At 38.8% G+C, this 16,082-nt stretch overlaps 1 protein-coding gene across 6 annotated transcripts in view; it reads left to right on the forward strand.

Moving 5' to 3' along the window:
• Window positions 1–16,082, forward strand: part of AFF3 (AF4/FMR2 family member 3) — a 628,365-nt gene that overhangs the window by 426,302 nt on the left and 185,981 nt on the right. For all 6 annotated transcript variants that reach the window (XM_030920551.1, XM_030920547.1, XM_030920549.1 and 3 more), the window contains one exon: window positions 3,456–3,507. In XM_030920551.1, coding sequence (XP_030776411.1) covers window positions 3,456–3,507 — 52 coding nt within the window. The remainder of the gene's footprint in view (window positions 1–3,455; window positions 3,508–16,082) is intronic.

Genomic DNA, 16,082 nt, shown 5'->3' on the forward strand with positions numbered 1-16,082 from the left:
GAGGTTGCAGTGAAGAGAGTGCACCATTGCACTCCAGCCTGGGTGACAGAGTGAGACTTCATCTCAAAAACAAAACAAAACAAAAAAAGTTGCGGTATAGCAAAACTTCCCTCTGCAGAATTCAGTTTAATGCAGGATTATTTTGATTTCCTTTTCAAAAAACATATTTAGTCCCTATATGACACTATTGATGGAAAGCAAGATCCTCCAGTAGTGCAGTCCATTTAAATGTTTAAAGAGCATGAATTCCACATTATTTATCTTTATGCTCCCAACAGCACCCAACATAGAAGTCCTCTGTACATTGAGTTAAAAGGTAACTGTTATAATTTTTTTAAGTGACCTACTGGAGTCAGCAAGCTGTTTCATGCCTCTAACTGTATATTCCATTTCACTGGCGAGGGTACCTTACACATCTTTTCCCACTGCAGCATGGGATTCTGTATTAGTGACAGATCATCAGAACAGGAGACACATACTGAGCACCTAGTATATGTTAGGCAATGTGGAAGGCCTAGTCACACAAATATGGACTGTCAAATTGAAAGTGGATAATACATACAGATACAAAGATTTTACATATATTTACATATATACATATACATGTGCATATATAGTTCTTTCTGTGGCTCATTTTTCCCCCTCTTCCTCTCTGTAATTGTATTTCCACATGTAAAATGGCTTCGCTGCACCCAGCTTATTAGTGACCAATGCAGGTTCCCTCCCAAAGATACCAATGTGGTATCCATCATGAAAACAGCTGACACAAACAGAAGGACCCTGGAGAACTCTCTTTGGATGGTTGGGGGGTTGAGCAGGAAACATCTCCTGCGCACCCAACTGGAAAAAAAAAAAAAAAATCGTACCAATGTTCTAGAATGTTCCATTACATTCATCATTTTCCCTTGGGTCCTAATAAAGAGACCATAATTCTCAATGGTGTATGCACTTAAACATTTCAAGTTAACTTCAGAGATTGCATCACCTAAAATTTCAAGACGTTGGGGGAAATTTTGTGTTTTATTCTTTCTGAAGGACAAAAATAGTTTTAACCCCATCTCATTCCTGACCAACTTACTTTTCCCTACCCAGAAAGACAAATTCATTATCAGCACTGAAGTTGCTGAGAACACTCCCTCTCAGACTGTTCACCATGTTCTGTTTGGCCCCACTACATCCTTCCTATTTGCCGGAACCTATTCTGTTTGCCCTGTTGCCACAACATAAGTGCTACTGAGAGCAAAGATAATCAGCTGCGCGTCTGTCCCTGTGCTGAAGCCAGCCCAAGACTTGGGCAGTGTTATTGGTCAAGGCGAAACATATTTCTTCAAACATCCAAACAGTGCCTTCGTTTTTATTTTCAGTTTCCTGTTTTCTGACATAAATTCTTTGGGAATTTTACCATTGCCTGCCGCTTCCAAGTCTGCTGTTTTACATTCTTCATGAAGATGGGATGTGGTGACTACTGGAAGCTAGAGACTGGGGAAAGTAACCAATTTCACCAAATTAAAGGAGGTTGGGGAAAAGGATCCATATATTTGAGAAAAAAAACTGTACTTCCATTTAGTTTTGTGTTATATAATGCAGGTGTTATAACTCTCTATTTCAGGATTATAGGAGAGATTGTGGTTAGTCCATGGAAAAAAATGTTTCTGCAAAGTACTAAATTATTTTCCAGCACTGAAGCCAGTTGAACAGGCCTTACTAGCTTCCTAAATGAGTGCACCACAGACCTTGCCTGGAAGACAAAAGAAAATACACAAGAAGGAGCTGTAAAGCAAGTTTATTAATTTGCTACTTTAGACTTTATTCCAACATGGTTTTATATGTATTGAGGCCCTGTCTAATCAATGTTTGTTTTCGAGGCAGTTAAAATAGATTTTGTGACTTTTTTGTTTTTCCCCTCATCTGACCAACTTTTAGCCAAAGTTGCCCATAGCTGTTCTGGCACTGGATAAATGTCTGAGATAGATGTATGAACTGTAGAAACTGTGTCTTCTTTTTCTCACAACTGTTTATTCCTATAAGAAAAAGAGAAGGAAATATAAAGTTTGCTTTTGAGTTCAGTTTGGGCAGTACCTTTGGGATATGCTTATTATGTAATTTAGGGAGTCATTCCTGGGACTAGGTGAACACAAGCTAATGTTGACAGCTGACAAAAGGGGTATGGTACAATGTGTGGGCCCGAGGACCTGAGCAGTAGACCAAGGGATTCTAGAGATCTCCAGACCTGACTTGAAAGAGCACAGCAAAGCAAGTTACTACCACAGACCTATTTCTTGCAACTCACAGCCTTCTCTGGGGTGTACTAGCTCTGCACAACCATCAGGAAACACACGAGCCCACAGTCTCAGTTATCAGTGACTTCTTCCATCTCCAAGCCTCAAGGAAATACAGAGAAACTCCTTACAAAATGAGGATGCATGGTTCAAACCACCAGTTGATTAAGGATTAGGAATTACATTAAGCCTACTGCAAACTACAAGAAGTGAACTGGTTCCAAGCTCCCCCAACTACATACTACTTGTTAATTCCTCAATGATCACGGCCCACAGAAGCGTTTCCTTAACTAGCCTTTCGGATGGTCAGAAAAGATTTCTGGTTTACATCTCATTCTGCTTTAAGCTTTGGGCCCCAAAACCTGCCACCAGGGCTCTCCATGGGGTATAAGATAGGGGGATCTTGGGACCTACAATGCAACCTCAGTGTTCTGTAAAAATTCTGTCTTCCTGGCCGGACGGGGGGCTCACGCCTGTAATTCCAACACTTTGAGAGGCCGAGGTGGGCAGATCACTTGAGATCAGTTCAAGACCAGCCTGGCCAACATGGTGAAACCCCGTCTCTACAAAAAATACAAAAATTAGCCAGGTGTGGTGGCAGGCGCCTGTAGTCCCAGCTACTTGGGAGGCTGAGACAGGAGAATTGCTTGAACCCAGGAGGCGGAGGATGCAGTGAGCTGAGATCTGGTCACTGCACTCCAGCCTGGACAACAGAGTGAGACTTTGTCTCAAAAAAAAAAAAAATTTCTTTTCTCCAAGTCCTGATTCAGCCTGACCTGGTTTGGCTTATGTTAGCAGAAGCAATGAAAGTTCAAAGTGCCTTGGATATAGAATGCCAATGGGTTTATTTCCTGAAATTTTCTGTAAAGTGAAGTGGAAGGAAACAGGTTCCATCTGTAAGATATTCATCTTCTGGCAAGGTCTCCACTCCAAGCCTCTGATTATTTGCAAATAGCTCCTCAGTACCTACTCACAGATCTGTGCCTGGGCAATTCTATTGCAAAGAAGAAATTATTTTGCAAATCCGGTTCTCAGACAATAAAAGATGTTTTAAAAGCCTCCTGCTACACATTTTGAAAGATGGTTAATAGGAGCATGGAAATATATTTAATCTCTCTTAAATCTTAAAGACTGTAAGACTCATATGTCGGTATTTTTTTCTGCTTCCTTTTTAAGAGAAAGGTGATGCAGAGCCAGAGAGTCCAGACAATGGCACATCGAATACATCGTAAGTCTCTTTCGTTTTTCTATCAGAGATGCCTGTTCTTAAATATGCCTCGTAAAATGAGATAGTGCGAGTATCTTGTAATAGTAATAATGATGATGGAAGGAAGCCCATGGTTCTCTTTTCTCATGATAATGTCTTTTTAAATGCTTTGGGTGCAGATGCATTTTGAGGGCTTTTTTATGCTTTAGCAGAGTAAGAGGAATCTTGAAAAATGCAGATGCTTCTCTTATGAAGTAGAAATGTAATGAGATTTGAGCATGTGTGCTGGGGGGATTTGGTTGGAGACTTTCAGCATCGTCTTAAGAATTACAGAACTTTTCACACTTAAACTGGGAGGTATGCTGTCCCACACCGCTGTGCAGTAACAGGGTCGTTTCAGAAGCTTGCCATCTGCAACCTCACCTTGGAATTACGTGAAAAGTACAATTATCCTTATCTATGGAATCTCCAGAGTTTATTTTTTTGAATTAACAAAAGCAGTTTTAAAAACATAAAAAAAGGCCCTTATAAAACATGTGCTCCTCACTCTGTGTTTTGTCTGTTTCTTCTCAATATTCAAGGAATCCAAATATGTTTTTACTGATTAATTTGATGCCAAATTGATATACCAGCATTTAAATTAAAAGATTCACGAGCTAACAAGTGACTATTTTAGCTCTGTAAGAGTCAGTAACAGGTTTGCTCCTTAAAAATCTTTATTTTTATCACTTATGAGCAGTGGCGCGTGTTTTCTCATTATAAGACAGACTTTGTGAATTTATCTGTATGGGGATCAGTGTTCTTATTACTAAGCATTTTTTAAGTGTATTGATTGGAAATCAGTTTGTAGTAAAATATTGAGTGTCTTATTTTGCCCAAAATCTGTTTCTTGGTCTAGAAAGATCCTTTGGCTTAAATAGGAGAGATGTGTATTTCATAAGAGATATGAATATATGTTTGTCTTTCTTAAGATACTTCCCTAAAAGTTCTAAATAGTTCCATTGTCCTGCTTTCAGATGATATAATGAATGTGACTGGTCTTAAATGGTTAAAATATTACTAATTTTTAATTTTTGTGTGTTGTAAAATATAATGGGAAAGGCTTTTAATGCCATCTGGAGGCATTCTAGAGAACTGAAAAGGGTAGAATCATTGGAAATTCAGTTCTTTTGAGTAACGTTAGAAACTGCATAAAAATTCATGCAACCCGAATGTAAGCTATTTGGGGGAAGTTGTATTTTTAAATAAATTATTTTATAAAAGTTTTAATTGTAGAAACATTTTTTTCAAATTCTCAATAATGAAATTATTTTAAAGACTGTCAAAGACGTAAAAAGTATGTTGGAAAGTGACTAGCATCCTACGTTTAATTTTACATATTTTAAAATCACATTCAGTAGGCACCCATTTGGTTAGGACAGTTGGATGTGCTTTTAAAGTTCTCCTTCCCTCACATATTTCTAAAAAGTCTATTCCCAGCCAGTCTCAATGGCTCACACCTGTAATCCCAACACTTTGGGAGGCCAAGGCAGGTGGATCACTTGAGGCCAGAAGTTTGAGACCAGGCTGGCCAACATGGTAAAACCTCATCTGTACTAAAAATACAAAAATTAGCCAGGTGTGGTGGCACACACCTGTAATCCCAGCTACTCGGGAGGCTGAGACACAAGAATGGCTTAAACCCAAGATCATGCCACTGCACTCCAGCCTGAGTGACGGAGTAAGACTCTGTCTCAAAAATAATAAATAAAAAAATAAAAAGTTTATTCCCTAAAAGCATTGGTTTGCTTTATTCCATACCTTATTTCTTATAACATCTATGAAAGTAGGTATATTGGCCAGGCATAGTGGCTCACGCCTGTAATCCCAGCCCTTTGAGAGACAAAAGCGGGCAGATCACGAGGTCAGGAGATCAAAACCAGCCTGGCCAACATCCTGAAACCCTGTCTCCACTAAAAATACCAAAAAAAAAAAAAAAATTAGCTGGGTGTAGTGGCATACACCTGTAATCTCAGCTACTCAGGAGGCTGAGGCAGGAGAATCACTTGAAGCCGGGAGATGGAGGTTGCAGTGAGCAGAGATCACGCCACTGCACTCCAGCCTGGGTGACAGAGGGAGACTCCATCTCAAAAAAAAAAAAGAGAAAATATATATATAAGTTGTCTGAGGAATTACTTTTAAACCCTCTGGAAATATAAAAACAATGGGAGCTTGAAGCAACCCCATATTCCTGCCTCTTTGAGCAAAGCAGTTTCTTAGGCACCTGCCTCTTAAACTAGAAATAACAGGTTGCACGCATCTCTCCTAAAAGTGGAGAATTCTGAACTTGAAACAGCTCAAGATACCTCTAACAGAGTTTCTGTTATAATTGGTATGAGGTGCAGTACGTTATGGATAAAGAGTGAGATTCAGGATGCCTTTGATTTGTGTAGCATTTTACATTCTTACGTGCAGCATCTATCTGAGCTTTTTTAGGTAGGTAGGATAGAGATAATATCTGCATATTATGGATAAGGAATCTGAGGATCAGAAAGGTCACTCCAGGCCAGGTGCGGTGTCTCACACCCATAATCCCAGCACTTTGGAGGCCGGGGCGGGTGGATCACCTGAAGTCAGAAGTTTGAAACCAGCCTGGCCAACATGGCGAAACCCCATCTCTACTAAAAATACAAAACTTAGCTGAGTGTGGTGGCACGTGCCTGCAATCCCAGCTACTGGGGAGGCTGAGGCAGGAAAATCACTTGAACCTGGGAGGCAGAGGTTGCAGTGAGCCAAGATTGCACCACTGCACTCCAGCCTAGGCAACAGAGTAAGACTCCATCTCAAAAAAAAAAAAAAAAAAAAAAAGCGTCATTCCACTTAAGTGAGGAGTTAGAGCATAAACCTTCTGATTTTTGTCCATTTTCCATACTAAGGTGGGTGTGGATCTCAAGAGACAAACTAAAATGGTGAGTCACAATAAGTAGGAAAATTGGGAGCAGAGGATTTGTTAAGTGGGAAGCATGTTAGTTTGGTAGGGCTGCCAGAACAAAGTACCGGCAAGTATGCAGCAAAAGTAACGGAAATTTATTTTCTCATGGTTCTGGAGGCTGGAAGTCCCAGTCAGGGTGTCAGTAGGGTTGGTTGCTTCTGGGAGATGTAAAGAGAGGAGTTGTCCCAGGCCTCTCTGCACTTGTAGTTGACTGTCTCCTCCCTACGTGTCCTCACGCCGTCTCTCTGTGCATGTCTATCTCTGTGTCCGTTTATATAAGGTCAGCATTCATATTGGATTAGGGCCCACCCTAATGACCTCATTTTAACTTCCTTACCTCTGTAAAGACCCTGTCTCTAAATAAAGTCACATTCTGAGGCACTGGAAGTTAGGATTTCAACATATAAATTTTGGGAAGAAATAGTTTGGCCCATAACATTAAGGGGCAGAGTAATCAGAATGATTCAGGAGTCAGGTAAACAGAACCAGGGGTACACAGATTTATGAAAATGGGAAAAGAGGAGACAGCCTAAGTAAAACATGAAACATGATGGGCTCCATGGCAGCTGAAGGAGTGGAGCAGAGCAAAGAAAATGGGGCTAGTAAGCATGGGGCAGTAGGAAAGATGCCTCTTTCATATTCACGGTGTTGTGGAACCAGTGTGGCTTCAGCAAGGTGCCTGTACATCCCTCTGTCTGTATAACTCTATGACCCTGAGTCACTAAAGCCATTATATGGGCTTAAATTGTAATCCAAGGTTGAAAGAGTCTCCAAACAGAAGAGCTTATTTCCTAAGGAAGCATCTTTCTTCATGGCCTCCTTTAAAAACAGGAGATCTATCATGATTGGTTTCAGATGGTCAATGCCTGGCAGTACAACACAGTCTGGACAACACCTTAGTAACCCATCAATATGTATTATTTAGTGATCCTATGAGCATTCAGGATGATGAAAGGAGTGATTTAATCTTAACATGTACGCACACGCAAAAGCACAAATTAAAATGTCTGTGACAGACTTCTAGTTATATTAATGATGGAAGAACTTATCTTGGACTAACTGTCCGGCAGATAGCTGTTATAAACTCTGGACAAAATACTTTTGTTAAAAATAAGTATTTGTAGTCTAACTAAAAGAAGGCAGAAAATGTAGGAAATTTGATCCTTGAAAGAGGGTCACTGGACTGAGTGAGAACTACATTTATATAGCATGCCCCAGTCCACAAAGAACAATTAGAACTCAAGGAGAAAGCCAGAACTGTAATGGCTTGAAGTGTCAGGGGATAGAGTTCAGGGCTGCCAGAGTGGCTGGGAATTGAGTAAGTCATGGAAAGAAAAGAGCCATAAAGAAAAGAACCCTCCCTTCTGTATATAAATTTCCATCAATCCTTGAATAACCCCTAAACTGCATATGTGTGGGGAATATGCCAGTGAGCCTAGTGGAAAACAATTACTAGAAAGCCAAAAATGCTGAGCAGAGATTTCAGCTGCTGCCTACTGCCTACAGCTACTGCCTACAAAGTTCAGAATCTGAATCCTACCCAAGTTAGAGGGGCTTGGTAAATGCCTCAGATATTCTGTTGAAACCCCAGAAGGGGAATGTGCTTTCAGAGTAAAGGAGTCACCCTAACATTAAGGGCAAACCCAAAACAGATCCTTCCTAACAAAGTATAACACTAAATATCCAAAAGCTCAAGCTAATCAGCTAAAGGTTTTATTGCCCGATAGAATAAAAAAACAATCAACACTGTTTAAAAGAAGAAAAGAGAGTTTAGAATCTCTAAAACAAAATTTACAGTGTTCATGAACCAAAACTTAAAAGACATGTGAGTAGGAAGAAGATGTGACCCATAATCAAGAGAAAAAATAGCCACTGTAATAGACCCTGAGATGACCTAGATGTTAGAATTTTCAGACAAGAATTATAAAGCAACTACTATAATGTGTCCAAGGATATAAAGGAAAACATAGTCGTCATGACTGAAAAGGAGAATCTCAGCAGGGTAATGGAAACCAATCTAAGAATAACCAAATGAAAACTCTGGAACTGAAAAATGTAACATTTGAAATAAATGAAGCATAGAAAAGACAAAATCATCAGTAAACTTAAACTCATATCAATAAGAATTGTTCAATGTGAAAATCAGAATAAAGATTAAAAAACAATCAAACCTCAGTGAATTATAGGATAATATCAAGTAGTCTGATATACATGCATTGTGGTGCCAGGAGGAGAGGAGAGACAAAATAGACCCGAAAAAAATATCTGAAGGAATAATAGCTGAAAACTTCCCAAATTGGATGAAAACATTAATTTATAGATTCAAGAAGCTCAGCAAGCCGCAAGCAAGATAAACAAATAAAACTACCCCGTGGAACATTATGGAAAACTAAACAGAAAAAGAAAATCTTTAAGACAGTCAGAGAAAAACAGTCTTATATACAGGGGAACACAGATACAATTAACTGAAGAATTCTCATCACAAATATGGAGGCTGTAATACAGCACAAAGGCATCTTTGAGGTGCTGAAGGGCAAAAAGAGAAAAAGGAAGAATTGTCAAGCCAGAATTCTTTTTTTTCCTGTTGTTTTTTTTTTTTTTTTTTTTTTTTTTTGAGACAGAGTCTCGCTCTGTCCCCAGGCTGGAGTGCAGTGGCGCTATCTCGGCTTACTGCAACCTTGGCCTCCCGGGCTCAAGCGATTGTCCTGCCTCAGCCTCCTGAGTACCTGGGACTACAGGCGCCCGCCACCACACCCAGCTAATTTTTGTATTTTTAGTAGAGACAGCGTTTCACCATGTTGGCCAGGATGATCTCAATCTCCTGATCTCACGATCCGCCCACCTTGGCCTCCCAAAGTGCTGGGGTTACAGGCATGAGCCACTGCACCCGGCCCAGAATTCTAAATAAGCAAAAATATCCTTCAGAATTGACAGTAAAATAGAGACATGTTGGGATGTACAAAATACGAGAGAATTTATTTCCAGTAGGCCTACACTACAGTACATTGACAAAGAAAATTTGTCAGACCAAAGGGTAATAATATGAGATGGAAGCTCAAACCTAAGAGAAGAAAATATTTATAGGAAATAATAAATATATAGGTAAATGTTTTTTAAATTAACGTAAGAATCAAAATATCATTTTGTGGGATTTGTGATGTATGCAGATGTAAAATATATAACAAAATAGCACAAACAATAAGGGAAAGCAAGTGGAATTTTACACATCTGCAAGACTTTTACATTTTATGTGAAGTGATATGATATTAAATCTAAGTAGACTGGGAATAAGATAAAGATGTGTGGTAAAATACCCAGAGAAACCACTAAAAACAAATATCCAAAAGCAGCAGAGCTAAGAAGTCATTGCAGGAATTAAAATAAAATACTAAAAAATGGATTAACATAAAAGATGGCAGGAAAAAACCGGAAATGAAAAACGGAAAGTATCAATAGAAAACAGATTGAAAAATGGTAAACTTGAACCCAGTCATGTTAGTAACTGCATTAAATACAAATGGACTGTCATAGTCCGTTTAGTGTTGCTATTACAGAATACCTGAGCTTGGGTGGGTTTATGAAGAAAAGAGGCCTCCTTAGCTCGCAGTTCTACAGGCTGTATGGGAAGCAGGGCACCAGCATCTGCTTGGCTTCTGGTGACGGCTTTTGTGCTGCATCAAAACATGGTAGAGAAGGGCAAAGGGGCAGTGGGCAGGTGCAAACAAGAGAAACCTAAGAGATGGTCTGGCTTTGTAACAACCTACTCTTCCAGGAACTCTTCCATCCCCTCTAGAGCTAATTTATTACCTCAAGAGTGAGAACTCACTCACCTTCAGGGAGGACATTAATCTATTTTTCAGGCATCCACAGCCATGGCCCAAACACTACCCTCCGGGCCCCAGCTTCCAATACCACCACACCGGGGATCAAATTCCAACATGAGATTTGATGGATACAGACAAACCCTACCCAAACTATAGCATGGACTGAAAACTCCAATTAAAAGGAAAAGATTGTCAGACCAGCTACAAAATTAAGACCGCTGGCTATCTACATGATATGTACTTTAAATAAAACACGGGTCGGTTGAAGCCAGAAGACAGAAAAGATAAACTGTGTAAATAATAAGCATAAGAAAGCTGATGTGACTGTGTTAATGCTACCACATAGACTTCAAGACAAAGAGTATAAGAGGCAAAAAAGGATGTTTTATAATACTCAAAAGGTCACTAGTAAATTCTATGAAAACCTTAAGATATATTTACATCAATGAACACCAACAAATGAACTAACACTCTTATACAGACTTTCAGAAGATAAAGGGAGAAGGAACACTACCCAATTTATTGTATAAGGCCAGTACAACCTGATACCAAAGCCTGACATAAACGTTATAAGAAAAGAAAAATATCACACAATATCCCATCAATGTTTACAAAAACACTGATGCAAAAATTCTTCACAACATATTAGCATATCTGATTCAGTGATACATGAAAATAATGTCATTCACTATGACTAAGCAGGATTTATCACAGGGATGCATGGTTAGTTTACCATTAGAAAATCACTTAATGTATTCCACTATACAAATAGAATAAGGGAGAAAACCACATGGTCCTCTAAATCAATGCAGGAAAAGCTTTTGGCAAAATGGAACACCCATTCATGATTTAAAAAGAAAAAAAAAACCACTCTCAGCCAACTAGGACTAGAAGAAAACTTATTTAATCTAATGATGGCCATCAGAAAAAAAAAAAAAATTTTTAAAATCTTACTGCTAACATCATATTCGATAGCGAATTTCCAACCACTTCCTCCTAAGATCAGGAATACCACAATGATACCTACCCTATCACCTCTATTCAACATTGTCCTGGAGGTTTTGGTCAGTGCAGTAAGGCAAGGAAAGGAAGTAGTAGACATAAAGCCTGAAAATAATTATTGTTTATGGACAAAGTCCTAAGAATCTAAGGACTACTACTAAACAACTACTAGAATCAGTAAGTAAACTTAAAAAGGTCAATATCCAAAAATCTATTGTGTTTCCATTTATCAACAATAAACAATTGGAAAATGAGATTTAAAAAGCAATTCCATTTAAACTGACATAAAAAAAAAACATAAAAACTGAATAAATGTAGCCAAAGACATGTAAGACCTGTATAATGAAAGTTACAAAACATTTATGAGAGAAATTTAAAACCTAACTAAATGGAGAGATGTTCGTGAATTGGAAAACTTGGTAGTGCTGACATCTCGATTTTTCTCATTCTGATCTATAGATTCAACACAATCTTGATCAAAAGGCCTGCAGGACATTTTTGTAGAAAATGGTTTTACAGATTCTAAAATCTTTATAGAAAATCAAAAGAGGTAGCCAAAATAGTCTTGAAAAACAACAAAGTTGGAGGCCTTACAGTACCTGACTTCAAGACTTATTGTAAAACTGAAGTAATTAAAAATCCAGAAATGTTTAGTATCATATAGCTAGATACCCAGTGTTGGATAGAAAGAAAATTCATATGACCTTTCAATAAATGATTTGTCATCAACTCAAAAAAAAAAAAAAAGTAATACTTAAAATACCAGAAAATAAAAAATAAAAAACTGAAGTAATTTAAGACAGTGTGGCACTGATATAAGGGCAGACAAATCAATAGAAAAAATAGTCTAGAAATGGATCCACACAGATATGGTCAACTGATTTTCCTCAAAGGCACCGAAGCAGTCCAGTGGGGAAAGCCGGGTCTTTTCAACGAATGATGCCAGAGCAACTTCTCGGGAAAAATGAATCTCATACCACACACAATTGAGATGGAGCATAGATCTCAATATAAATGCTAAAACAACAAAGTTTCTAGAGGAAAACAGAAGACAGTATCTTTACAACTAGAAACAGAGAAAGATGTCTTACGGAGGTCACAAAACCACACAACATGAAAGAAAAATCTAATGGATTGGACTTCATCAAAATTTAAAGATAACTGTTCATCAAAATGCAAAGTCAAGCTACAAACTGGGAGAATATATTTGCAATACAAGTATCTGACACATAATTTGTATCTAGAATATATAAGATACTCTTAACAGTTCAATGACAAAATGATAAATGTCTTAAATGGACAAAAGCTTTGAACAGAAAAAAGAAGATACACAAATTGGCCAATAAGCAGATGAAAAGGTGCTTTTCACTAATAACATTTATTTTAGGGAAATACAAATGAAAACCACAATGAGATACCACTATACACCCACTAGAATGGCTCAAATTAAAAAGATCAATACCACTAAATCATGGTAAGCATATGGAGCAATGTAAACTCTCATGCATTGCTAGTAGGAGTGTAAAATGGCGTAACAATTTTTGAAAACTGTTTGTTTCTTATAAATAAACACACATTGCATGACCTAGCCATTGCATTTGTAGGCGTTAATACAGGAAAAATGAAAAACATATTCATTAAAAAGATGCATGCAAGAATATTCATAGCTACGTGATTCATAACAGTGCAAAACTGAACCCCAGTGTCCATCAACTGGTGAATAAACAGTTGTGGTATAGTGATACAACAGAATACTTCTAATCAAATAGCAACAAACTGCTCACACTATAGCATGGATCAGTCACAGAAGCTTATGTTAAATGAAAGAAGCCAGACACACAAAAGTGTATACTGTAAAATTTGCTTTATATGAAGTTCAAGAAAACAGGCAAAACTAATCTACAGAGATAAAATTTGGAACCGGGGTTGCTCTGAGAAGCTGGGGATTGATTGGGAGTTGCCATGATGGGATATATATATATTTGTTGTTGTTTGTTTGTTTTTGAGACAGAGTCTCACTCTGTTACCCAGGCTGGAGTGCAGTGGTGTGATCTCAGCTCACTACAGCCTCCGCCTCCTGGGTTCAAAAGATTCTCCTGCCTCAGCGCCCCCAAGTAGCTGGGATTACAGGCGAGCACCACGACGCCCAGATAATTTTTGTATTTTAAGTACAGATGGGATTTCACCATGTTGGCCAGGCTGGTCTCGAACTCCTGATCCAGTGATCCGCCCACCTTGGCCTCCCAAAGTGCTGCAATTACAGACGTGAGCTACCACACCCAGCCTATGTATTTATATATATATATATGATAAAAATATTTATGTGACAGCTTTTTTACCTGATAATAATTAACCTGTTTTGAACACTTACCTTAACAGTGTACAACTCTTGGCACTTGACATGTTTTATCCCCTCTAACCCTTACAGCAATCCAGAAGTACTCCCTTTTAACCAGCAGAAAAAGGCAAATTAATGTCCCTGCATTTATTAGCTTAAAGTGGCAAAGCCAAGAGTTGCACCCAAGATTCAGGTCCTAGAAGCCAAGCTCTTTACCACTGTCCCATTCTGCTACTATCCCAGAGCTCTTATATTTTTTCTCTAGAGACAACAACCATCTCAAGAAGACCAAGTAATTGAAATAATGCCTGAAAAGCAGCAGGTCAACATCCTGCTAGACTGTTGACTGTACTAGAAAAATTCTAGGAATAATGAGCGAATGAAGATTTCCAAGATTCTGTGAAGGCCACAATCTGGCAGGATCACTGTGCTTGCTCAATCCCTATTTACCACCACTGAAAATCCACTCTCAAGTCAAGGGTCAGTTACACAGGCTTTTAGACAGATCCCAAGAACATACCATTCTACATTTGTAGATAACCCTCAATTGTACAAAGTAACTGTAACCTTAAAGAAAAAATGAAGATTTGAGGCCAGGCACAGTGGCTCACGCCTGTAATCCCAGCACTTTGGGAGGCCAAGGCGGGCGGATCATGAGGTCAGGAGATCAAGACCATCCTGGCTGACACGGTGAAACCCCATCTCTACTAAAAATACAAAAAAATTAGCCGGGCATGGTGGCGGGCACCTGTAGTCCCAGCTACTCGGGAGGCTGAGGCAGAAGAATGGCATGAACCCAGGAGGCAGAGGTTGCAGTGAGCCGAGATCGCACCACTGCACTCCAGCCTGGGTAACAGAGCGAGACTCCATCTCAAAAAAAAAAAAAAAGATTTGAAATGACCTACATGAATCAGAAACAGGATTAAACACAGAGTGTTTAAATGAGGCAGAAGGAAAATGATCCAGCCAGGTGTGTACCATTATACAGTAAAAGACCTGGAAACTATTACAAACTCAGACTGCATTATAAGTCTTATAACTATTATAAGCTCAGACCCATGAAATGTTCCTTCTTCAAAAATTAATATATTAGTTGGAATTAATATATGGAAAGTACCTGTTTCCTAATAGGCACTAAATAAATCATTGTTCCTCCTGTTATAACAATATTCATAACTTATAAAAGCTATAAAACAGCCTCATGTCTGCCGTTGGTACTGATCAGAGCTTTACTAGAATTTTTCTCTTCTTTTATAAAAATAAGTGGAAAACTAAGAAGATGTTAAGGGTGGTAAAAACAAAAATTAATAGAAAGTTTTAAAAGATCTCGTGAAGCTAGGGCTGAGGAGGAGAGAGACTGAGTGGTCTACTCCAGAGATGCCAGCCAGAGTGAGCTCTTCTCCAAAGACAGGACCTTCTCCGAGAGCAGGAACATCAGCAAGAAGCGTATGGCTTTACCTCTCCCCAGAGTGAAGGATGCAGGTCCTGCAGGAGGCTGAAGAATTCACCTCCACCACCGACTTCTATTTCAAAATGTCTTGGAAGACGTGAGCACCACAGATTGGTGGAGCCGGTCTGGATGATATCCAAAGGCTCTTTCCAGGTACATAATGTGCAACTTGGAGTCATCATACAAAGTGCAGCATGTTCATGTCAGCGTCCCTGCATTGACATAGTATTCATTAAAAATTTTTCATTAGCTCATTGTAGCACTATCTTAGAAAACATTAAATATGGAGGGAAGAAATACAGAGGACCAATTGTGTGCTAAACATATAAAGAAATCTATCATTTATGCAAGTGCATTTAACAATAAGTTTACACAAACTGATCATAGAGTAGTGTCTGGGAGTTGAGAGATCAAGGTCGATTTGAGAATTGTTACGAAAAGTTTTTTTTTTTTTTTTCCGGAGAAACTTGAAACCTTCCTGATACTTATTTTGGCTCCAGCAATATGTGTCTAAAATGATGAACTGTGGCTGATCTTTTAGTCTATGAGGTGTCTGTCCACAGAGACCTCCTTTTTGTATCTGTTTAAATGATTTGCCATAATCGTTTCGGCTAAGAAAATCAAAAACCCAGCATACAGCCTTTGTCTAGAGAAAGTTGGCCAGATCCTGTTTCTCCAACTATTAGATACCAAGAATAAAAAATAAAATAGGAAGGGCCTCTTCAAGTTCCTCAGACCCCTCATTAGTTAGAATCACAAATTAGACTGAAGGCATGCAAAGGGGCATGGCTTATCAATGAATAAGGAAGGAAGACTTTGACCAGCCTTCGCCTACCAAGGAGTCAGCTTTGGGCTGGGGAGAGTTACTGAAGGAGAAGAGGTGAGGAGGAAAGGTCAGTTTCACCTGAGAGGGCGATTAGGCTTTGCTGTTGTATTTGTTTTGCTCTCAGAATAAAACACTAAAACACAGGACTGTCTATTGGAAATGATACCATCATAGAACAAGACCGC

This window comes from Rhinopithecus roxellana, chromosome 17 (assembly GCF_007565055.1).
Source record: "Rhinopithecus roxellana isolate Shanxi Qingling chromosome 17, ASM756505v1, whole genome shotgun sequence".
NCBI classification, from domain to species: domain Eukaryota; kingdom Metazoa; phylum Chordata; class Mammalia; order Primates; family Cercopithecidae; genus Rhinopithecus; species Rhinopithecus roxellana.